Genomic DNA, 22,901 nt, shown 5'->3' on the forward strand with positions numbered 1-22,901 from the left:
TTACACAGAACGCTGTGGAAAAAAAAAAGCAAAGACAGGCGCTTGGCCCTATGCATTGAGAATGAAAATTTTAAAATAATAGGTTCTTCAGGGCTAAATTGTGTTTGCTCCCAAGGATCCTTGGAGCTATGGTTTTCTTTGTTCTGCCAAAGGAAAAAGGAAATATATCAGGAAGCTGGGCCAGTCCACAGGAAGTCTCACTTGGTCTGATAAAAGGAACTGGTGTGAGGCAGCTTTGGATGCAGTTATAAGTCAATCAGCCTTGAAATAACAAGAAAGGCTATTCAAGAGAAACTGGAGCCTGAAGTCAGCCCTACTCAATGATTTCCTTTTAACCTTGCAAAACATTCCCTTCTTTGTGTTTTATATAACCTCCTGAATCTGTTATTTTTTTTAAAAATGTGTATAGTTTTTTGTGTATATGAGTGGAATAGAATGAAGAAGAGAGCAAGATTTAGAACAAGAAAGGAAGAAAGAAGGCCCAAGGGTAGAGGAGGAAGCCTTAGCAGGTCAAAGAATATGCCATTCTCTACTGAGCTATAAAACATTTAAAAATCAACTCATTAGATCATTATGTGAAAACAGAACCTGTCATTTCACACCAGTACACCTGCTAACGAAGCCAGACAGGCTTTCTTACCCGGGACATAGGCCTTCTTGAATAAAGAGTGGTGAAGAATTGAGCAGTTTCATGAATCTGACCGGTGCAGACTGTGGATAATGGTCACTTAGACCAAGGGACAAAACAAATAGTAACAAAACCTACACGGTCCCCATAGATAGGCTTGTAGCTGAAACTATATGGAGATGTATGTATCAATCTGGTGATGTATCACAGTGGCTAAGCTTTGTGGACTTTGGAAGTAAACAGGATTAGGTTCAAATCATTGTTTTTCTATTTTCTATCTGTATGACCATGAGTAACTTACCCAACCTCTTCAGAATGGAAATATTACATACATCACAGGGTTGTCACGGGATCAACTGCTTGTCTTAAAGGTTTGAATAGATATTGGCACCTTGAGCTGGATAGATAACTTATTCTCTTTATAACTATGATTGTTCTTCCTTATTTTTATTCCTCCACTGATAAAAGATGAACGTTTCTTTCTCTTAGGTGAGTACTAGGGAAAGAAAGGCCTTAGCTTGGGGTCATGAGGACCCATGCAAAATGGTGGGTGATACAGTTTCAAACTGAATTGGGGCCTTCTGGGGTTGACTGTGTTTGCCCATAGAACACCACTTCCTGTTTTAACAAGAAGAAAAAAAGCCTTCCAGAAAACCCATTAAGAGACTCAAAATTCTTCTTGGACATCAAATTATTGTTTTTAGAAGAGTTAAGTGTAAATGAATCAAAACCAGACAAATTCAATTTCCTTTCAATTAAACAGGATTTTTTTAAAGTCCAGGGGAAAGACGCTTGGAGCCAAAGAGTGTTTTGGGTTTTAAATGAGACCAAATTTTGGAAAAGAATCTGAGACCCCAGAGTGCCGTCAGGCCCTATTCTTAGTTTGCATTAACGAAAAGGGATTAGCACAGTTCCAGTGTCACTTGGCAATAAAAACAACCAGCTCGGAGAAACTCACCAAGCACCTGCTGAGAGCTTCTGCCTTCACCTGGCCTTGAGGGTCACTCCACAGTATGAAATGCAGCCCTGAGATTACGGGAGAAGAGCCACACAGGACCAGATAGAACATCTACGTGAGGTTCTATCATCCACACCCCAAAATAAGAACTGTTTTAAAGCCTGTCTAGGATCAGAGTCAAGTGAACATGAGAGCTGAAAGGAAATTTTGAAATCATACCTTCATTTTATATGTGAGAAAATCTTTAACATGAGTGATGAGGAAGTGAAGTGACCTGCCTAACATTCCGTAGCTAGTTTGGGATAGAGCTGGGGCTGGAACTCAGGTCTCCAGATCCTAGGCCAGCCAGTTTCTCCCCGTATTTACCTCGATTTAGAAGCTTAAAGTCACCGGGACCAGCACATTCGGGATAAAATCTTGTTGCCCATTCATCTTTTTACAAGTCTGTTTCTGTGTCCCTCTTTACTTTTTTTTTTTTTTTTTTTTTGAGACAGAGTCTCACTCTGTCACTCAGACTGGAATGTAGTGTTGCGATCTCGACCTCTGCCTCCTGGGTTCAAGTGATTCTCCTGCCTCAGCCTCCCCAGTAGCTGGGAACACAGGCAGGCGCCACCACACCCAACTAATTTTTGTATTTTTAGTAGAGGCGGAGTTTCACCATGTTGGCCGGGATGGTCTCTATCTCTTGACCTCATGATCTGACCGCCTTGGCCTTCCAAAGTGCTGGGATTACAGGAGTGAACCACCGCGCCCAGCCCAATATTTTGGAACTTTTTGCTGTTTTCCATGTAATAATATACATTGGAGAACTTTCTAAATCAGTGTATATGACAGTTGATTTTATCCCATTTTGTAGTTGCATGGCATTTTCTTATATGTATCTTTCCTCCTTTTTTTATCTAGTACCCTACTAATGGACATTTAGATTATTTCCAACTTTTGCTGTAACAATGCTACAATAAACATCTTGTACATATATCTGAGTGAACATGGCTGTAGAATTAGCATTATCAAATTTGTGTAAATATTTAACTTCTCAATAGATGTTGCTCTCTGGAAAGATTATACCAAGTCATACTCCTAACAAGAGGATAAGACGGTGACATTTCCTTCACTCTTTCCAACATGAGACATTAAGCTGTTTTCGTCTCTGCTGTCCTCCTAGGTCATAAACATTGGAGTTTTATTATTTTCATTTGAATGTCTTTATGCATGTGCTTGAAAGTCTTTTCATATATTTATTGCCCATTTGTATTTTCTTTCTAGTGTTGTCTATTCATAGCATTTTTGCCTATTTTCTGTTATTTGTAAGTAGTCTTTGTATAATAAGACATTTATGCTTTATGAATGATAAATATTCTTTCTCAGTTTCTCATTTATTTTTCACCTTCCCTATGGTATTTTTCTCCATGGCTTTTTTGTTTGTTTGTTTGTTTGTTGAAACAGAGTCTCCCCCCTTGCCCAGGCTGGGGTGCAGAGGCGTGATCTTGGCTCACTGCAACCTCCACCTCCTGTGTTCAAGCAATTCTTCTGCTTCAGCCTCCCAAGTAGCTGGGACTACAAGCATGCACCAGCATGACCAGCTAATTTTTGTACTTTCAGTAAAGACAGGGTTTCACCATATTGGCCAGGCTGGTCTCGAACTCCTGAACCTCAGGTGATCCACCCGCCTTGACCTCCCACAATGCTGGGATTACAGGTGTGAGCCACCATGCCTGGCTCCATGTTAATATATAAATAGAGGAACTAAAGCTGAGAATGGGAGAATCAGAAGAATAAATATCCTCGGCTGAAGCCCTGGCTTTCCAAAAATGTCCTTACAGTAGATTCATATCAGCAAGGGTGAAGGGGCAATGGAGAATATAAACTTGTTGTTACCTTTAAGCAAATGTGTCTAACCATCCTGATGATCATAAGCCACAGATAAAGATTTCTCCAATGAGTATTGCTTCTTTTGGAATTTCCAATACTCAGAGCTGAAAATCAGAAAGAAGAGAAATCTCTACTCTCTAAAAGTCTGGAAGAAATAGCATAGAAACCTTACTCTTGTTCATTTACATGAATGCTCTGTTGAGCACAGTGCCTGGTAATATTATTCAACATTTGGGTGAATGAATAAATGGATGAGAATGAATTCAGTCATCAGTGTCTAAAGACAAAATGACTCTGTAGACGTGACAATTTCAATCGAAACATATGCTTTTCCATAGACTGTAATAGTGTTAACTTAAAGCAACTCATGAACAGAGTAATTTTCTAATGTTAACCTGTTTGTTTTCACATTTTTGCTACATGAATGGTGCTGCAAAATTGCTCACTCTCCAATTCCTTTCCCATAACATCAATGAATACCCATATATTCAGACCTAACAACTCTGCTACTAGAGTGTTAGATTCCAGTAGACATGTGAAACCCACACAATGTCTAGAAATTTGAGGTTAAAGCTCCCATGGCACCTGTAATTCCGGCCTCTTGCATGTGTGCACTGAGATGTGACATGAGATCTTTCATTGCCTTGGACACATAGCACTGGCTGGGTAAATGGGGCTTGCTCTTGGGAAAGCATTTCAGTGTTCAAGTCTGCCTTCTCTTTGAGGTGATTTGAAAAATTCTCATACTCTGAGATTTTGATCTTAAACTAAATGGCAGACACATTGTTTCCCAAAGATGGCAAATCTCTTAAATACATTAGTGTTTGGTTCATTTTTGTAGGGATGAGCAATTTTGAAGGTACTGTAAAGTTGATCTGAATTATCTGAAAATGCAGCTGAACACTCAATCTCTGATCCTGCTTGGAATGACGGTGATGAGTCTCTGAGTTTTTGGTTTGCTGGGGTAAAGTATCATTATTTCCAACTGAGACCATGGGCCCAGCCGACTCGTGGAAGAATGTCAGACCTGTCTGAAGGCCCACAGAAATTTGATTTGAGTTTTAGAGAAACATTTTTTTTTCTTTTGTCTCCTCTCAAGCACTATCTGCTGACTCATTCTCAAAAGGAACTAAAATTGTAGCCCAGGATAGAAGGCCCAATTGAAAAGCTTGCTCATGGAGAAATTCCCAGAACCCTGGGAAGGAAGGGATGCGAAGGATAATCACAGTTTCATGTCATCTGGTGAAACAGAGTTTCTCCTCCCTCCCCCAATGCCATATTTAATCAACAGGTGTCTTTGAAGACAACAGATAGCACTGCTGGTTGCTGAATCTATCTCTGGTTGTCTAATCCTGACTGCTGCTCACTTCTTGTGTGGCCTCTGATAAGTGATGGAAACACTCCCATCTTCATTTCCTAAGGAGAAGAGGGTAGGAAGGATTTGTTTCTAAGAGACTTGTACAGCTATGTAGATCATCCCTCTAGTCACAAGTTTTCATTCCTCCTTTCTATACACGTTACAAGACCCAGGTTATTATTATTTTATATTATTTTATATAAATATAATATTTATATTATTATTTTATAATAATAATAATAACCTGGGTCTTGTAACGTGTATAGAGAGGAGTACAGAGGCAGTCATGGCTGATTGCAGCCTTGACCTCCCTGGGCTTAGGTGATCCTCCCACCTCAGCCTCCTTAGTAGCTGGAACTACAGGTAAGTGCCATCATGCCTGGCTAATTTTTGTACTTTTTGTAGAGATGGGGTTTCTCCATGTTGCCCAGTCTGGTCTTGAACTCCTGGGCTCAAGTGATCCACCCATCTCTGTCTCCCAAAGAACTGGGATTACAGGCATGAGCCGCCATACTCACCCCCAAATTCCTTGTTATGGCATGTAAGATCTTCTGTAATCTAGTTCCATTCAGTCTTTCCACTCCGATCCTCTCCATCACCTGTACACTTTCCTCCCCAAAGTACCCTTCCACTCTCCTAGAAAGCCCTTTACCATAGTTTCCTGTGCAAGCCCTACCTATCTTTCAAGGCCAGGCTTAGGTCCACCTGTGCCAAGAGGCAGTGTGGACAGTGTGTGTAGAAAAAGCAGGAATCAGGAATGAGAAACACTGGGCTTGAAACCCAACTCTGTCCCCTGTTAGTTATACTCTTGGGCAAGTTGCCTCACTCCTCTGAACTTTAACTTCTTCCATATAAAGTAGAGACGCCATGGTATTATCTCCCATAGGGCTGCTGTGAGAATGGGATGCAAGAGTGTATGGGCCAGTGAGCTGTGAAGGGACTGTATGATCTGTGAAGAGGTTTATGAAAGGGACTACATAAACAACTATTATCATGAGGTCTTTCTCTGTCTCTCCAGTTCAAATTGTCCTTTCTTTTCTCAGGGCTATGGTAACACTTGCTGCATTCTGCAGGGCACACAGACGTGGCTTATTTTCTCACTAGATCTCCTGGCAGAGCCCTTTTGCCACTGGGGTTCTATCTTCACAGAACGTAGTCACATAGTCTAGTCCCTGCCTAACAGACATGCAATCATCTTCGTTTGGTTGGTCAGTTTATGGTGCCCCTGAGGCTGAGGTATTACCAATCCCCATAAGGCCAGCTAGCTTTGCACAGGAAAGGGTTATTCCATAGATTACCTAAATTTTGTCAAATTTGCACTATATTGGCCCTGCAGGTGATAGTGTGGGGAGATATAAGCCTATCCATAGCCTCTGTGGAAACATCTCAGTGCACAAGCTACTGATGGTGGGTCTATGAGGTCAGTGGCAGAACTGTAATACACAAAGAGTGACCTCACTTAATGATACCATCCCATGGATCAATTAATGCGTAATGGGAAGAACACTATAGATATGAAATCATTAAAGCAACAGAAATTGAAACAGGGTGGAGTCTTCTGCAGAGGAAGAGACACCTGCATAACTCTGAGATTACAAAAAAAGCTATTGTGGCTGGTTGAAAGTTTTATGAGACTGTGTGTGTATGTGTGTGTTTGTGTGTATGTAACAGACAGTGTTCTTTAGCCTAGTTAATGTGTTACAAAATAAGCAAAATATAGACTTAAAAGGAATGTTTTAAGTATAGAACAAAAGAATTATCAATATAAAAATGTTCCCAACTCTTTTTTTTGGCTGGGGGTAACTGAGTACTGGCATTAGACTAATGCTATATATCTAGAAAGAGGCTTGGTTTAAATCAACTATTTTTTAAACAAATGCCAAGTTAACTGTTTAACCCTAAACAGAAAGAGACATCAAAATCCTAAATCTTTTTTAATGCAGTTGTTATTCAAGACCTACTTATGACACAGTCTGATGGATCCATAAGACGCCTTCTAATAGATTTCACTTAAATAGTCCAATATTCCATTATTAAAAGAGTTGAAAGAAGAGTTCAGTCTACCTGCCCATGATCTATAGAGGGGCTTGGGTATTTCAGTAAACTACTATATTTTTGGTTGTCTCCTTGTAATGGAGACTGTTTACTTTGTCTGCTGTAAAAGAAGGATTTATTTTGGAAAACAGTTGTGTAAAAATTCTATCCAAAAATTTGGAATTTGTTTTTTCTTTAAGGATAAAAATAATTCAAGATGGTAGTGATACATTTGTATATATTTTTCATTAAATACCAGAGGTGTCTTCAGTGTAAAGTGCCAAATTCTTTATGATTTTTCTTTTAAAGACTTCTCTCTCTCTCTGTCTCTCTCTCTCACACACGCATACACACACACGCACACAAATGCACACACACTGCCTCCACAGTTCTATAATTCATAAAAATGTAACAAAAGCAAATGATATTTTCATGGTACAGTGGAAAGAACACTGGCCTAAGTGTTCGGAGCCCTGAACTTTCACCATGACTCTGTTGGTAGTTTGCTGTGTGATCCTGGACAATTCATACAACACCCTAGATCTCAGTTTCCCCACGCATAAAGTGAGAATGTCAAGCTAAATACTCTCTAAAGCTTTAAAGTTGCCAACCTACAAACTTAAATTTGGATAGCAGTGGAACTGGAAGGAAGCCTTTTGGTGGAAATTATTCACACACAAAACAGGATTCCACTTGGTAACTACCTGAGGGGAGCAATTCTGTGTGGTCACGGGGACAGATCAACACACAGAGGCCATCTTGTCTGGAGTTCTTGTGAATCCAGGGGACTTGGAGATTAAAAGGTGTGTGTGGTACAGGGAGGCAGCAATACCTTCTTGAGGACAGAAGTCAAGCCTCTGTTCCCAAGTATTCCTCGCTCTGCTGCTTCTCCTAAACCTTGTCCAGATGTTTCCCTGCCCTGCCAGTGACAACCTGCCCCTCCAGGGCCTTGCAGAGCCAGCAGTAACCCTGACCCTTCTTTCCTGCTGTGCTTGTCCATTGTTGGCTGGCCGTGTGGCTGGTGCTGCACTCTTCTGAGGTAGATGATGAGAGAGTGTCTCTGCCCAATTGTGACTTTGTTAGACACGCTTTTCCTCACCATCCTGGCTATATAGCTTCATTACTTTCCATTCCCTAACCTGCGTTATTGCTTTTCGGAAGATATGTCACCACTCAACTAAGATTGTTCCCTGTATGTGCCAGCCGCCTCCACTAGAGTCTACATTCCTGGAGGGTTTTGGTCCCTGTTTTATCCTCAATACACAGGGCAGAGCCTTGCAACATAATAGATGCATCATAAATATTTGTTGAATTAATCAAATATGCATGATGGTAAACTTGGACCTGTGTTCTAATTTACTGACCAATCTGTCCTGGTATGCCCATTCCCAAAAGCAAACTTCAATTAATGTGTATGCAGCTAAGGTGGCAGACTGTAAAAAATTATTCCTGTGACTTGTGGCAAGGAGGTGCTTTGGCCCCATTTTCTAGATAAGGAAACAGATTCAAGAGGTGCCTTGCTGTAAGGCACACGAAGTTCAATTAATGTGTATCCAGCTAAGGTAGCAGACTTTAAACATTCTTCCTATGACTTGTGGCAAGGAGATGCTTTGGCCCCATTTTCTAGATAAGGAAATAGATTCAAGAAGTGCCTTGCTATAAGGCACACAGCTACTAGGTAGCAGAGCTGAGAATGAACCCAGGCTTTCTGACCCCAAATCCACCGTTCATTCTCTATTTCCCACCTTCATTCACCATGTCTGTCTTCTCTGTCTCTCCATCTGTAATGGCACCACGTACATTGAGTCAGGCATTCATAGATAAAATTAACTGGATTCAACTGAAGCCAGCCTAAAACTAAGATGCAGTTTTTGAAACCAGGTCATTTCTTAAAGCAGCAAACAGTATCATGTGCTTTTTAACACTGATAATATCAGTGTGGGAAGCAGGGGCGTGGGTAGGGTGTTGTTTAATATCTCAAGTTAACCTGTCTGTGACAAAAGAGTAGCACGGCTCCAGCAAATATTGGTTCTCCCAGTGTGATGCTCAGAGCCTTCCCAGGAGCTGTTTTTGGAAAAGAGAAGAAAATATAATATGGAGGGACTTATAAGGAGGGCAACAAGATGGAGATTTTGTAATCACATAGAGTTGTGCAAACTATGCACAAAATAAAGGGCTTCTGTGAAGAAATCCAGATTTCCCTGGCTTCCTGCACCAAATATCACCTGAGTGCCGAGACCCACAGATATTCTGAAATACAGACATGTCTTATATTTGAGGAAGAACTATGCAGGTGCATAAAATCACATCCTAGAATCACTCAAACCTGATTTTATCAGGCAGTTCAAACTGGAAATGGACATCCTGGATTTGTGTCCACAAATTAGACCCGCTCTGTAGTGTCTTCAACCTCGATCAGTGTAGGGCTGGATTTAGCGCACATACAGGTAAGTGTTCTTGTAAACGCATATGAGCATGATATTTTAGGCATTGAGAAGATTGGGAAGATACTACTGTAGAGTCAACCCAGTTCCACTGTTTCATTTTTGTGATGATGATGAGGCTCAAACAGGCTTAATGGATGGTGCATTCTCACCAAGACAGCAGAAGAATGCTGGCCTCTCTCCTGGTCCACTGTCCTCTCCAAGCACAGTATTTGAACTATTGTAGGAATGGGATCTGGAAACCCCAAGATCCAGAGGTCACATGCGAACAGAAAACTGGCTTTCACACAACTTAAACACCAAAATATACACTAAAGGCTCAATCCTGCAGAATGCTTGCAGAAAAGATAGCTCTGTGGGGACTCAGCCTAGCCAGGTAACTCAGGTGAATGACAGCCTATTCACAGGGAGGGTTTGGAGGAGCTCCTGGATCCCACCACCCACATGAAAAGAAAGGACTTTCACTCCCATCCTTGGCCTGGAGTGTCAGGTTCCTGCTCTAAGCCTGTTCTCGAGGCCTGCCATGCCAATCCCTGTGTGTATCTAAAGAGGTTAGCACATCCTGGGTACACAGACCACAGCTTCCTCCTTTTGCTCAGGGCCTGTGCGTAGAGTTTAAGCAGTGTGGAGATATTTCTTCACTTTTCCTTAGGGTGTCCACATCAAGACCCTGAGGCCATCTTACCACCCTTCTGGATCAGAAGAGGACTTCAGAGTAAGTGGCAACTGTCCTGCTTGGGGGGAGGGAGTTTTCTAGAGGGGAGCATCTCATTACTAAACCCAGAAATACAGAGACACTTGCATGCACACATCAACAGGAAGCAGAGAAACAGGCATAAAATGGCCCAGTGACCCTCACTCTTGGGTGTTGGCAGGAATCCCCTCTCACCTACTTCTCACCTACTCACTTTGGGTTTGAGGAACCCAGGCTCTTAGAGGCTCTTATAAGCTCCCTTTAACCCATTACAATCAGTTATCTCATCTCCAGATTTGCAAGTTCCTTCGGTTGGTGTCTTTTACCTAAGTCAGCATATTTCAAACTTTCATAAAAAAAAAAAAAAAAAAAAAAAACTTAGAAAATAAAAACCACGACCCCACCCAGAAGATAAAAATCTCTTGAATCCTCTGAGCCCAACATCTTAGCCTCCTCTCGCTGAGCCCAGAGCAGGGAGTGGACTCCTTCGGGTTCTGGGGAATGGCGGGCTCTGCCAGTCCCCACCTCGCCAGCCTAATAGTTTCTCCAGACAAACTCCTGCTTGGTGTTGCGCGGCAGCCTCGAAGCTAACCCCTGGTCCCATTCATTTCCCTAGGTCCTCTAAGGTCCGTCACGTTAGGGGGTTTCCCTCCTCCCTGCTCCTGGCCCCACTTGGCGAACCCTTTGAGAGACAGTAGTCAACCTTTCTGAAGTGAGACGCGAACCCAAACCCTCACCTTTCCTCCTGGGCTGCACTTTGCAACCTAGACCCAGGCGTGGCGGCGGCGGCGGGGGTGGGATTGGCCGGGCGGGCGCTGGGCGCGGGCTCACAGCCGGCCCCTGCAGTGGGGGCGGCTCTGAAGGACGCAGGACCCTCTCAGAGGCGACAGCTCCAGGAGCCCTTGTCCTGGAGCCGGCGCACGCCTGGGCGCGAAGGGCCGGGGCGCGGGGCGCTAGGGATCTGCGCGGACCGGGGCTGGGGAAGGTTCCCCGCCGGAGAGGCGGCGAGGCCGGCCCAGGAGTCCCGCGGAGCCGGCAGCTCTCCAGCGCCGAGAGCCGGGCGACTGAGTGCCGAGAGGAAGGGAAAGCGCTGACATGTAAACAGGGGCTTCCATCTGGAGGAGCCCGCTCAGAGAGAGCCCCCGACACACTCACTTGCACCCCTACCCTCCCCCGACGAGGCCACTTACCCACCCCAGGGCCCACCAGGCAGGGACCCGAGGTGGGGGCGGCTGCAGCCCCCGCCCCCGCCCCCGCCGTGTTCGGCCTCTGCGGAGAGGAAGCCCAGTGCCCAGCTCTGGGGCCAGGGAGCTCCGGGTGCCGGTGGGAGTGGTGGACCCCGAGGTCTCCCGCCCTTGACTCGGGTCTGCACCCGGGGTCCCCAGGTTTCCCGCCTCCCCCTCCTGCAGCCCGGCGGGCAGCGAGGTGGGAGGGGGCCGGGCTCCACTTTGGGGCAGGGATTTAGGGGGAGGTCGCCCTCGATGAGGCGCCTGGCCGGCTGGCCCGCGAGTAGGACTCGCCACCCGAGCGCCGGAGGAGCCGGCGCGAAGCCGGGGCGAGGAAGGAAGGGAGAGCGGCCACGTCTTCCGGGACGCGGGCCCCGCACCTACCCGCCCGCCGCTTCGCCTACCCGGCCTGTCCCCGCCGCCCGCGCCCACTGCCCCGCCGCTTACCTTAATAGTCCCGTCCATTTGGCCAAGTCTGCAGCCGAGCCCCCCAATATTCCACACATTGACCCGGTTACAGCCTGACCTCGCAGCCCCTTCGGATTAGCCCGGCGCGGCCTCCCTGGCGCCCTGGGCCCTCCCTGCGTGCCCCCTGCGAGCGCCCTGCCCTCGCTCCCCTGTGCACGTTTGTTGTTGTAGCGGAGCGAAAGAGACAGTTAACCGGATGAAACTTTTTTTTCAGCTAATTTTGGGAAGTGACTTCACTTTGCGAATCGGGGAGGAAGTCCTATCTCTTTCTCTCTCTCTCTCTCTCTCTCTCTCTCTCTCTCTCTCTCTCTCGCCTCGAGCTCTCCTCTCTCTTCTCTCCCCTCTGCTCTCCCTCTTCTTCCCTCCCCCTACACCCCCTCTTCCTTCCCTCGGCTGGTCCTGCTTTTCGCATCACACACTATATAAATATACGCGGAGATGCCCAGACACATTCACGCGCTGCGCACACAGGATACTTGCTCCTGGGAGATAAGAGCTAGCCGGGAACAATGACGGGGTCCACGCCCAGCGTCCGCGCCCTGATTCCCGAAGTCTGCACCTCCCCCCCCCCCATCACCTTCCCCCAAAATCCAAAGCCAAAGACCTTTGGCTTCTTTGCTTTTCCTGAGGCGGTTGGCCGAAGGTGGCCCTCCTGACTCATTCACTTTCCGTTTCTTCCCACAGATACGTTCATTAATGCTTTTTCCAGCCGGAGACAAACGTTTTGAGGGTAGTGTGTGTGTGGAGGGGGGGACGGGTACGGAGGGAGAGTTGACTAGGGCTGCGGGTAACCCAGCGCCTACTGCCGGGGACGCAAACCGAGGCAAACCAACCATTAAAAAGTGCATCCAATAAGAATTTTTCCACTCAGGCCCTCCGCTGCCGAGACGCGGCAGACTCCCAGAGCGGCTCACCCACTCATCGAAGCGGATTCTGGGCGGTTTCGGGCTGACCCGCGCTGTCAGGGAGCGGACTCCATTCCGGGGCGCATTGTTAGGACAAGGGGCCCCTTGGGGCGGCGCGCCTCGACCCTGGGCTCCCGGTGCCCGCAGAGGGCGGAGATCCGCGGTGCCCTAGGCCACCTATCCGCATCTTTCGAGCCAAACCCCCGGCGCTTACCCGGACCCGACGGCCCAAGCACTGACTCCCAGGCAAGAGTCGCCCTTCCTGGTCCCCAAGGAACTGACACTACGGCGGACGTTCCCTCTACGACAGTCAGCAGGTCCCAGGAGCGCAGCACGCAACAGCGCAGCGCAGACCCAGAATTTTCCCGGGATGAGACCCGGAGGCCCGCGCTCTGGACCGTCCTCCCTACCCAGCCTGGAGGCCGGCGTTCCCCGGCCCACCCGGAGACCTCCCTCCCTCCCTCCTGGGTCGCCGCGCGCCCCAGTTGGAGCAGCCTCGGGGGCTGGGCTCTTTTGGCCGGACTCCCTTCTCCCGGACATCCAAAACAGGTTACCTTGTCCACGCTCTCCAGACCACGCTTTGGACTTGCTCACTTTTATTTAAGAGTCCGACGGGGGAAAGAGGGAAAAAAAAATCCAGAGGAGATCCAAGTCAATTGGAAGAAAAAATTTCGAAAGGGTGTCCACAGAGGCGGAAAAAGGTGACTTATTGATTCTTTATTTCTTCAAGAGCAATTGAGCCCGAGAGCTCACTCGCCTCCCTCCCTCCCCCTCCCTCTCTAGAAATTAGTCTCATCAATTCAGCTGCAATTTTGGGTTCGAATACAGACACGGGTCTGAACGTGACCAGACCTGGAGTGGCGGGTGCAGCCTGCCAGCAATTGAGACTCGGTGTGCGTGTTGGGGGTGGGGGTGGGGTGGATGGTGGGATGGGGGCCGGGCTGACTCCCCCCGCTCCTGTCTGCTTCTCAATCCAGGGGTCTGCTCCGGGGCTCCCCTGGGACCGCCACATCTGGTTACCGCTAGCGGGGTCAGTCCCCCCCTTTGCCTGGGGCCACCAGTTCTGGAGTTCAATTAAAAGAAATCAGGCTTAACCCTTTCCTCCCCGCGGCAGGCTGCCTGCCCTCTCACTCCTCCCTTCAGCGTTTCCACATGCTTTCCAGAGAGGAAAGAGGTTAACGGGAAAGGAAGAATGAATTACATCCTTTCAAACCCCAAATTGTTTCCTTTTCAGCCCAGGCTCTACCGACCTTCAAACTACAACAGAGCTTTCAGGAGAATGCGGAGAGGGCTTCCCACCCGGACCTCACCAGAAACCCGCACACCCCAGCCACACTGCTCCTCTTTCAGGCAGAAAGGACTCCAACTCCACCACCAGGAGGCCCCCTTCCTGCTGCTGGGCAGTTGCAGAGGCTGTTCATGGCATTCCACAGGTGGCGACTGCCCCCCACCCTCCTCCTAGCACTTTAGAGGGTACCTCTGTGGCAGACCATGGCTAGGTTTCTCTTTCCAACTCCTGTTGGTCTGGCAAGCGACAGATCATCTTCACTACATTAGTCAGTAGTCACCCGAACATCCTTATACTGTCCCCCAATTCCTTTCAGCACCAGCTGCCTCCCCCATTGGAAGTGTTCAATATGGAACTAGATTAAAAGGAAGACGTGCCCCTTAGTTTTAACTGTGGAACTTGATAGCACTTTCTGTTTCTCCAAAGCTATGGCAATTTCATAGTTTTGGAGATGGGCAGGGGGTAGTGAACAGGCTGGCATAGGCACCACTAGATGTATACACATAGGCACGACTTCCCCTTTGTGACTCATAGACTGGCACTGGTGCCACTGTTGTTGGCAATTTTCAGCCCCCTGGAGAAGCTCCTGTCCATTCACAGAGGTCTCCACCCAGAAAGAAGACCCCACCTAACTGACTAGATCTCTGCAGGAATCTCAGATTTCCTCCATCCAGTGTTGGCATGCCGGTGGGTCAGTTTGCCCCACTCTTATGTAACTCGCGGTTTGATGCTCAACTCCACTGCTGCTGCTGTTTTTTTAAATCCTGAAAGGGGGTGGGGGAAGCGCACTAACCAAGCACAATAGTAAACAAGTCTACCCTGTTTAATGTGGTTACCACCAGACATCTGGAAAGATGGTTTGATCCTGGCAGCTCACATTGTTTTCACGAGCAGCCAAAGGGAATATTTTGAATGTTTGCATTGAGACAAATTGATAGAGAGCCTGTGGTGAGGGCCGCTACAAATGAAAACTGTCTTGTGTTAGCGGGGCAGACCTCCCCTTCCCTCTCGTCTCCCTCCTCTCCTCTCTCTTTCCTCTTTCCTTAGTCTCTGGGCCTAGCTTGGGGAAGGTTGCCCCTGCCCACACACTTGTGCACACCCTCTTTCCTGGCTCACCATGGATCCAATGGCCTCACCCGTTCCCAGACTGGGCAGAGCTGCTGAACAGGAGCTGGTATGAGTGCCATCAGCGACGCTCACATTCCACCAGCTCAGGGTTGGCTTTCAAGTCAGAGGCAGCTCACAGCCAAGGAAGCTCTTCCCAGTGTTTAAAACAAAAGCTACCAACTGGAGAAAAAAGTATCTCAACAACAAAACAGCCCACCACATATTTCCAAGTCTGGGGTCACTTACAGAAAGCGTGCACATGGGCGTGAATACTCAGGAAATATTTGGACTTCGAGCATTTTCATTTGGAACGCTGGTGAGACGACTTGCCTCGCACCATTCGCACTTGACAGTATTTTCAAAGATGCGGAAGTCCTGCTTCCCCAGGGAGGGGAGCGGCGGGTCGAAACGTGTCTTGGCTCGCTCAATGTCAGCCCTTTTGACCCGGTCAAGACTTTCCAGACACGGGCTTCCCGGGCTTCTTCGGCCCCAGCCTGGGTTTGGAGTGGGCGGACCTGACGATCTGAGCCTGGTCCCTGGGGTACCAGACCCAAGGGTGGCTCCGTCACTTGAAACTCCGCAGGATGCCAGGCCTGGCAGAATGTCTCGGGCGGCTCCTCTCCCTCCGTCCTTAGTCCTCCCCTCCCACCCCTCTCTGGTCCAGCGAGGCCGCAGCGGGTATCCGAGCTGGCAAAGGGGGAGGAGGAGAGGGCGGGAGAAAACGGGAGGGGTGGGCGGGCAAGCGCCAAAACTCCAGACTGCACAACTGCAGCTTCAAGTGTCTGGCCTCTCGCTCGAGGCCATAATTAATTTGAGATTTATTTTTATTGGAGAACTCGAGTCTCGTCTGACCTTAGCCAAACAAGGCAGCTCAAGCCGCCCCTGGATGCGCTTGAATGCCGGAGAATATTTCTGCAGGAAGCCTCTGCAGGCGCGCCTGCTTTGAATTTGTTTCTCAGACTCCATCTACTCACAGAGGGAAGGAAGATTTAGAACCTCTGCTCGCCCTGCCCTCTCTCCACGCTGGTTCTTGCCTTAGCGCTGAGCTGGTTCAAAACGCTACGTGGGAGGCCGAGGCGACGGGAGGGCCGGGGGAGGGCCGGGGGCGGGCAGGCTGGGGAGGAGGAGGGTCTCCAAACCCCCAGACCACGCGGCGTCGCTGAGGAAACCCCGGAGGAGTCCAATACTGACCAGAGAGAGCAGGCTGACAAGAGGTGGAGACCAGCCAGGTGTCCAGACCCTCGCCCAGTGGCGGCTCCAAGATGGGGCCGTTGGGATGGGGCTAAGATGGGTTCAGTTTATCCAGTCTCCATCAGCCCCCTCCTGCCAGCCTCCCCAAACAGCATTCATTCTAAGAACAGATCCATGTCCTTGAAACTCAGCTTCGCCAGCAGAACCACCTCAGGGGTGCGTCGCTGTGAACATTCTGGGGCTAGCAACCTCCTTTCATCCGGGGGACAGGCGGAAGACGGCGTCTCCCCCAGAATGCAGCCTGGGCCCAATCCTCAGGCTGGTAGGTGAAGCAGTTAGAGCAAGGAACCTGGGGGGTACACAAAGAGAAAAAAGGAGGACCCTGCCAGTCCCTCGGGGGTGTTGAGCTGAGGACGGCGAGAAGCTTTCAAAGATGTGCTCTGCGCGCTAGGAGAAAGTGCTTTGCACTCTGCTGGCATCGTGCAGGTGCGGGTCAGGGTTACTCCACTGGGTCTGCTGGTCCCTCCACACCCCCGTCCTTAAACAAAATGTTAGGAATGGAAGTTCCAGTTTGAGGACCAGTGCACCTAGGTTTGAATTCTAGCTCTACACTTACCAGCTCTGAGGACTTGAACACTTCCTTAACCTCCCTGTGCTTCCCTGTCCTCATCTGTACAATGGGGTTATAACAGGACTTATCTCAAAGGGCTGTTGTAAAGACAAAATAAGCCTTTAGAACTTGCCTGGCAGCCAGCACAACTTTGCCATTACTATATGTATCTTGGCTCTGCCCCTCACATCACATTAACCAAACAACGCCTCAGTTTCTCGCCTGCAGAATGGACTACCTCCTAAGATTGTTGTTAATATTAAATGACCTAATACAGACACAACGCTTAGAGCAGCGGCTGGCGAAGGTAAGAGCTGAGAGGTAGCTATTAATGTCGCCGTTGTTATCCATCAACTACTGCGTGTCAGTGTCTCCAAGAGTCACCCTCTTCCCTCTCTCCCTTTCCCTTGTTCTTCCCTGCCCCTTTCCTACCTAAAGCGCGCTTATGTGGGCAATTACCTCCTTTACCTCTTTGTGGGACCCCTCAGAGCCCAGACCACTATCCAGATCGTGACCCCGGTGGAGTGGGCACCCTTGGCCCTTCGGGGCCGGCTGGGCTCCTCCCTCATGGGGCCCGGGCCCCTGGGCCCGCGGTGTTTGTCAACAACTCCTGAGCCGGGTGCCTGCTAGGCAACGGCAGGGGCTTGGCAGCCTGCGACTGTTTGTGCCCCTCTGGCAAAAGTTCGGTGGAGGGAGCCGGCGGAACAGACCTAAGATTGTCCCTGCCACGCAGACCTTTCGCCGCCATCAATGCACCCCTTTGTGCAACAATACAAACTTTGTGGCTGCTGAAAAATCCATTTTTCCCCCTTGAAAAGAGCTCCTGCGGCGAGCAGCTTCTCTGATGGCCCACAGCTCCCAGACTGCCGTCTCCTCGTCCCCCAGGCGGGTCCGCTGCGCTCTCCTGGACCGATTTGCTTTGTCCCTGACCCGTGGCCTGGGTGGGGCTCCGGGGCTCCCACGTCCCTCTAGGGTTCCTCATCCCTGAGGTCCTGGGTCCCAGGGTGTGTGTGGACTCGAGGGTTCCTACGAGTGGGAGAGAGACTGCCCCTCGCCGCCCCGGGGCCATTTACAGTCCTCAGTGCAGAGCTAGAAGTGAGAGCTCCTCTTGCCGGGCTCCGGTACCCCGAGTGGTGGGAGTGCGATGGGTTACGCCTTCCTAAACTTCTCAGGAAAACTGGGGACAGCGAATCCGTGAGCGCCTTAGTCTAACCTTAAAGGACGCTCCGTAACCCCCTGGGAGCCATTTGTTATCCATCCATTCACTGGTTATTGCTATATGAATCACACTCATTTCATTCATTCATTCATTCACTCACCACTCACTCAGGCATTATCAGTGAAACACCCCTTTTTGGGCCAAGCCTCTAGGATTAGGCCTTCCTTTCCTGAAGTGACCGAGTGGCTCCTTCAGACCTCAGGTGCGTGAGTGGGAAGATGCGTCCGTGTGACAAGTTTTCCTTTGGAGAGACCTGAGGAGGGTTGGACTCCTAATTGGGAATCCTTGGACAAGACGTGAGAGTCCGCACCCCATCACACAGGCCCAGGCATTGTCGTGGCATTCGCCCGACATTTGAGGGAGCTCAGCTGGGCCTCACGGACAGGTCTGGGGAGCACTTGGAGGCGGGGTTTCAGGATGGAGAGGGCTGGGCAGAGATCCGGGAAAAGTACGCGGGTATTCGTAGCACCGCGGAGATCCTTCCTCCTCCGCTCTAGGACTGACTCAGATGGTCCTGAGCTTTGGGTCCCTACTCGGAGGGCGTCAGGTCGCGGCTGTGTGGCGTGAGGGGACCTAGTCGCCGCCTCTCCCGTGGGCAGGGCCTCCCGGCGCGCACTCCCCGCCCCACCCAGCCAGCGGATTTTCATTAAACTTGTAACCCAGGTGTCCCAGCCTCGATTTTTTACATTCTTGGAAACTGTTGTGGAAAAGAAAAAACAAAAACAAAAAACAAAACAAAAAACCCTTCGATGTGCTGTCAAATATTGCAATCTGCGCTTCCGAGGGGCGGGCGGGGCCAAAGAAGGTGGGCTTGAGGGCTGAGCGCGTGTCAAACCTGTAGGAGAAGCGCGTGGCGCCCTCATATCCGCACACAACCCCACATACACACGCCCACATGCAGACAGACGCACGCATGCACACATGTGCAGACGCGCTCACACACAAGCGCGCGCACGCGCTTAATGCAGGGAACCCGCTGTGCGCCAGCCGCTCAGAGCACACCACCCTTTGGGATCTGACGCTGCGAGCTGCTAGGTCTTCCTGCACAGGCTTCACTAGGCTTTCCTGCTCCCAGTTTCCCAAACACTAGCCGCCAGGAGCGTTGCTTCTCAACGTAGGATTCCCGAGGGTCTGTGCCACTCTCATCTGGCCCGGAGCGCCCTAGCTTGAGATCCACGAACCGAGAGGGGCCCACTTCCACCCCTACCCCTTTTTCCCAGGGAAAGGGAAAAGGGACCATAGGTCCGGGTGGGGTAGAAGCTGGGGGTCATTACCTGTTTAAAGATGCTGGCATGTCTTACCTTGACGTACGACGACGTGTCGGGGACTGTCTGAAACATCGTGGGTTGCTGAGGAAGGGTCGGGAACGCCCAAGAACCAGCCTGGGAGGGAGAAGCCTCGGTTACCCGCGAGTGGAGCGAGGGGGAGACGGTGGGATGGTGGCCTGGTGGTGATGAAGTGGGGATGCAGATGAAGAAGACTGCAGGGGTTTGGGAGGCTCAGACCCGCCTATTCCGGCGAGGGAGGGTCCGAGTGGTTGGATCTTGACCATTCTCCCTACGCCTCGGTCCCGTCCCCGGGCTTGAGGCCAGGGGACGGTGAGGACTGAGAGCCACCTCACACCATTGGGTTTCCTCCCTACAGTCCTTTTACTCTCCCCTGCCCGAAATCAGACAGTCGCCTCCCCCAGGGCCTGGGCGGTTTCGAACTGGGGATGCCCACAGCTTGTTCTGGAAACTCCAGGATGTTCTAGTTCTTGGTGTTGAGGAGAGAACGCGACCAGGGTAGAGGCAGGACTCCCCTTTCTTGCAGCCCGAGGAGCAGAAGCTTACAGAGCTGCCAACGCTGCCCCGCAGGGCACAGACGTGCTTGACTCCCTCACCACCCTTTCTTTGCCAGCATCCAGTGCTCTTCTCTGCTGGTGGCCCGGCGACGGAGGAAGACTAACGCAAGGTTAGGGAGGTCTGTGGAGGCCCCTTTCCCAGAGCCCCCTCTCTTTTAAAAGAAAATAGGTTTTTGGGAAGAGACAGCTACAATGACTGTCAGGTCCTCAGTTTTAGAGGCAGGAGAGGTGGTGTCTTACTTAGGTCTGATTATTTGGGCTGGAAGGCGCAAAAGTCACCCTAGGTTGCCAGGTACCTCTGCCTGAGTGAGTCTTTCCCTGACTTAGCCCAGTCTGGCGGCCGTATCTCTCCTCTTCCTTTCCTTCCTTCTCTTAACCATCTTTAACGTGGCAACTCACAGCTTCTCTGGCAGCCAATGTGTTTCTGATAAAGCACTTTTCTCCCCACTAACAAATTCCAGCTTTTTTTTTTTTTTGCTCCTGAAGCCACAACAGACACACACGAGTGCAGGGACAAGGTACATTTCTCGGGCTCAGAGGTTCCCTTCGCTTCAGCCTCTCCCCTAACCCCAGCGATCCCGCCGGTCCCCTGCATTTGTTTTTGGAAAGTCGAAGTGTAATTTACAAGAAAACAGAGAGGAAAGAAAGAGAAAAAAGAAAGCCCGAGAAAATGGGAGAAAGGAGGAGACCCCAAAGTCCCGCAATTCCCGACTACAACCAGAACAATCAGCGAGACACACAGAGGCGCCCCGAGCCTGCATCGCCCGCAGAGGATCGGACACAAGTGGGCACTCACCTTAGGCACCCTTTCCTGCTAAGCCCGCAGGAGCGGAACTCCGGGTAGCTCCAGGGATGTATTAGTTCTCGGTGCCTGTCCTGTGTGCCCAGAGCTCCCAGAAACTTGGCAGTGAGGAGCTATACCTGCTGCCTGCCTGGAGTCAAAGTTTGCCTCTCTCCAGGACCTGCAGATAAGCAGCCTCAGCTCGGGCGCATCCTGGGGGGCTGCAGGAGCCGCTATGCAGGAGCTATGCGTGCACTGCAGCTTTCCCCTTCGCTGCCTCCCGCCAGCTCTCTGGGTCCCACTCCCTCTTCCTTTCTCTTTCCCCTTCTTGTAATTTGATTTCCGTTTTCTTATCAATATTCCAACTGCTGTCTGATGAATTGTTCTTAATAGTACAGTCACCCGTCTGCCCCAGCTGCTTTTCTAGAAACCACTGTGTGTTACTAGGAAACTTTATAGAATGCTAGAAATCATGCACACATATCATAAATATAGACATACAACTAAGCAAAGCCAAAAGAAGACATGCAGACCCTCGCTTCTTTGAGCTGATTATTTATTCTTTGAAAGTTCTAGATTATCGATATGCAAGTAATCATTCCTCAAACTTGATATTGGTGAAGTTCTCTTTTACTTTTTGAGCCTTTAAGGTTTTCCTTCTTAAGGTTACTCCTCCCCTTATTGAGTCCTGTTGCGCCCGCCCTCCCAACCACCACCAAGAATACACCTCTTTTTGATCCACTTTTTCTAGGTAGTATCTATAAGAGCAAAGTGGATTGCACATGCCATAGAAACAGCCCTACTCTGAGGTTTTAATTAAAAACAAAAACAAAAACAAAAAACTCCAACAATTTGAAAGCATTCTTGGTAAGGAGTTGTTTCTGGGTTGTCAAATTTGTGTTTTCTTATAATTTGGAATGTTGCTCATTCTTTCACTTGAATGGAGCTCAGATTTCTGAGTCAGCGCTCAAATGGGCCCTTTCTGCTGCCCAATCCCAGGGCCATTACCCACAAAATAGAACCTGCATTGCTGAGTTGCTTGTGCTTTGGGGTGGGTGGATCTCTGGCAAAAGGGAATTGTTCACAGTTGTTTCTAACCAGGGGGCAGGACGGGGGGGCAGGGTGGCAGTGGAGAGGTGACAGGCAAGGATGGAGATGGGACTATGTCAGTTTGCAAAAACTGACCTACTCAGCTTCCTGCACCTCTCTGAGTTGGCTTCTGTTTCTCAAGCATTCTCTTTCTTCCTTCTTGGGTATCCAGATCCCTGACTGCTTTGCTCTGGAACCTTAGAGAAAATTTATTTAGTACCTGCTCCCCCTACCCCCTTCTCCAACTGCCCAACTGGCTCTGGACATTTCTGACCAAAAGGCAATTGCTGGGATTCCATTTCAGGAGAAAACGCACTTATCACCCAAATCTCCCCACGTGGGGGGTATGAGGGCTGGCGGCAGCGTTATTCGTTATTTCCTTCTCAACAATATCCCGATTTTTCTCTCCCATCCCTCCCCCAGAGTTCCACATATTGAAACATTTTGCTGCTTAATAAGAGCAGCCGGGAGAGCAATGAGGTGAAAGGCCAGGCTGGGACTGTGACTGAGGCTGCCTGGGCTGGGCGCAGAGGGCTGGGCTGCCCCCGCCCTTCACATTCCTGACCACTGCTTAGGAAAACAAGATGGGGGGCCTGGGGAGAGGAGGGGGCCTGAAGGACTAGAGCCGCTGTCCCAGATTTTTGTTCTTGGGATTTTTGGGGAGATCATCTTCCCTCCCAAAGAACAAGCATACTATTCCAAACAACTGCAAATAAAACAGTAGATGCCCTCTTATCAGATAGTGCATCCTATGCCGTGCATTTTAAAGACAGATTCTCTTTAGGAAAGCTGGAGATTTGAAAATGAAGGCTTCAGCTGTGTTAGAGAAAGTGGGAACTAAACAAATTGTCGAATATCTCACCATCCTCAGTTTTTCCACTTCTTCCCTCTCTTTCTCCTTCCCTCCCTCCTTCCTTCCTTCCTTATTTGTAGATGTATCTGTTCAATGTTTGTCTTCTCCCAATACCTTGTAAGCTCCCTGAAAGCAAAAGTTGAGCTTGTTTCGTTCACAGTTAGACACCTAATGTCCACATTGATATCCTTAGGCAGAGAAGTGGAACAACTATTAAGCTACTTCCCTTCCGTCTAACCAATAACTCATAAGAGAAGTATAAAACAAACAAAACAAAAGCGTCACATTGTTATTAAGGAAAAACTGACAGGAAAGTTTTACCTGAATAATACTG

At 49.2% G+C, this 22,901-nt stretch overlaps 2 protein-coding genes across 3 annotated transcripts in view; one reads left to right on the forward strand and one right to left on the reverse strand.

The window, feature by feature from the left end:
• FLI1 (Fli-1 proto-oncogene, ETS transcription factor) overlaps positions 1 to 12,160 on the reverse strand; it is a 118,231-nt gene extending 106,071 nt beyond the window's left edge. For both annotated transcript variants that reach the window (XM_021926743.2, XM_003910942.4), the window contains exon 1: positions 11,661 to 12,160. In XM_021926743.2, the coding sequence (XP_021782435.1) occupies positions 11,661 to 11,678 (18 nt within the window). In that variant the 5' untranslated portion in view covers positions 11,679 to 12,160. The remainder of the gene's footprint in view (positions 1 to 11,660) is intronic.
• Positions 12,161 to 12,190: 30 nt separating this feature from the next.
• LOC116269798 lies at positions 12,191 to 14,262 on the forward strand. Its single transcript, XM_031653861.1, has 4 exons — positions 12,191 to 12,313; positions 12,366 to 12,438; positions 12,525 to 13,287; positions 13,821 to 14,262. Exons 1-4 carry the CDS (start codon positions 12,191 to 12,193, stop codon positions 14,083 to 14,085), a joined length of 1,224 nt encoding a protein of 407 aa, XP_031509721.1. The 3' UTR covers positions 14,086 to 14,262.
• The last annotated feature ends 8,639 nt before the right edge of the window (positions 14,263 to 22,901 follow it).

This window comes from Papio anubis, chromosome 12 (genome assembly GCF_008728515.1).
Source record: "Papio anubis isolate 15944 chromosome 12, Panubis1.0, whole genome shotgun sequence".
Taxonomy (NCBI): Eukaryota; Metazoa; Chordata; class Mammalia; order Primates; family Cercopithecidae; genus Papio; species Papio anubis.

What these genes read in the sequence shown, in the direction of transcription:
- LOC116269798 (XM_031653861.1), top strand. Translation starts at nt 12,191, where the DNA reads ATGACGGGGTCCACGCCCAGCGTCCGCGCCCTGATTCCCGAAGTCTGC. An exon ending in GTGTGTGGAGGGGGGGACGG is followed by an intron (nt 12,439 to 12,524) that starts GTACGGAGGGAG and finishes ACCATTAAAAAG; the next exon opens with TGCATCCAATAAGAATTTTT. An exon ending in GTCCACAGAGGCGGAAAAAG is followed by an intron (nt 13,288 to 13,820) that starts GTGACTTATTGA and finishes TTTCCTTTTCAG; the next exon opens with CCCAGGCTCTACCGACCTTC.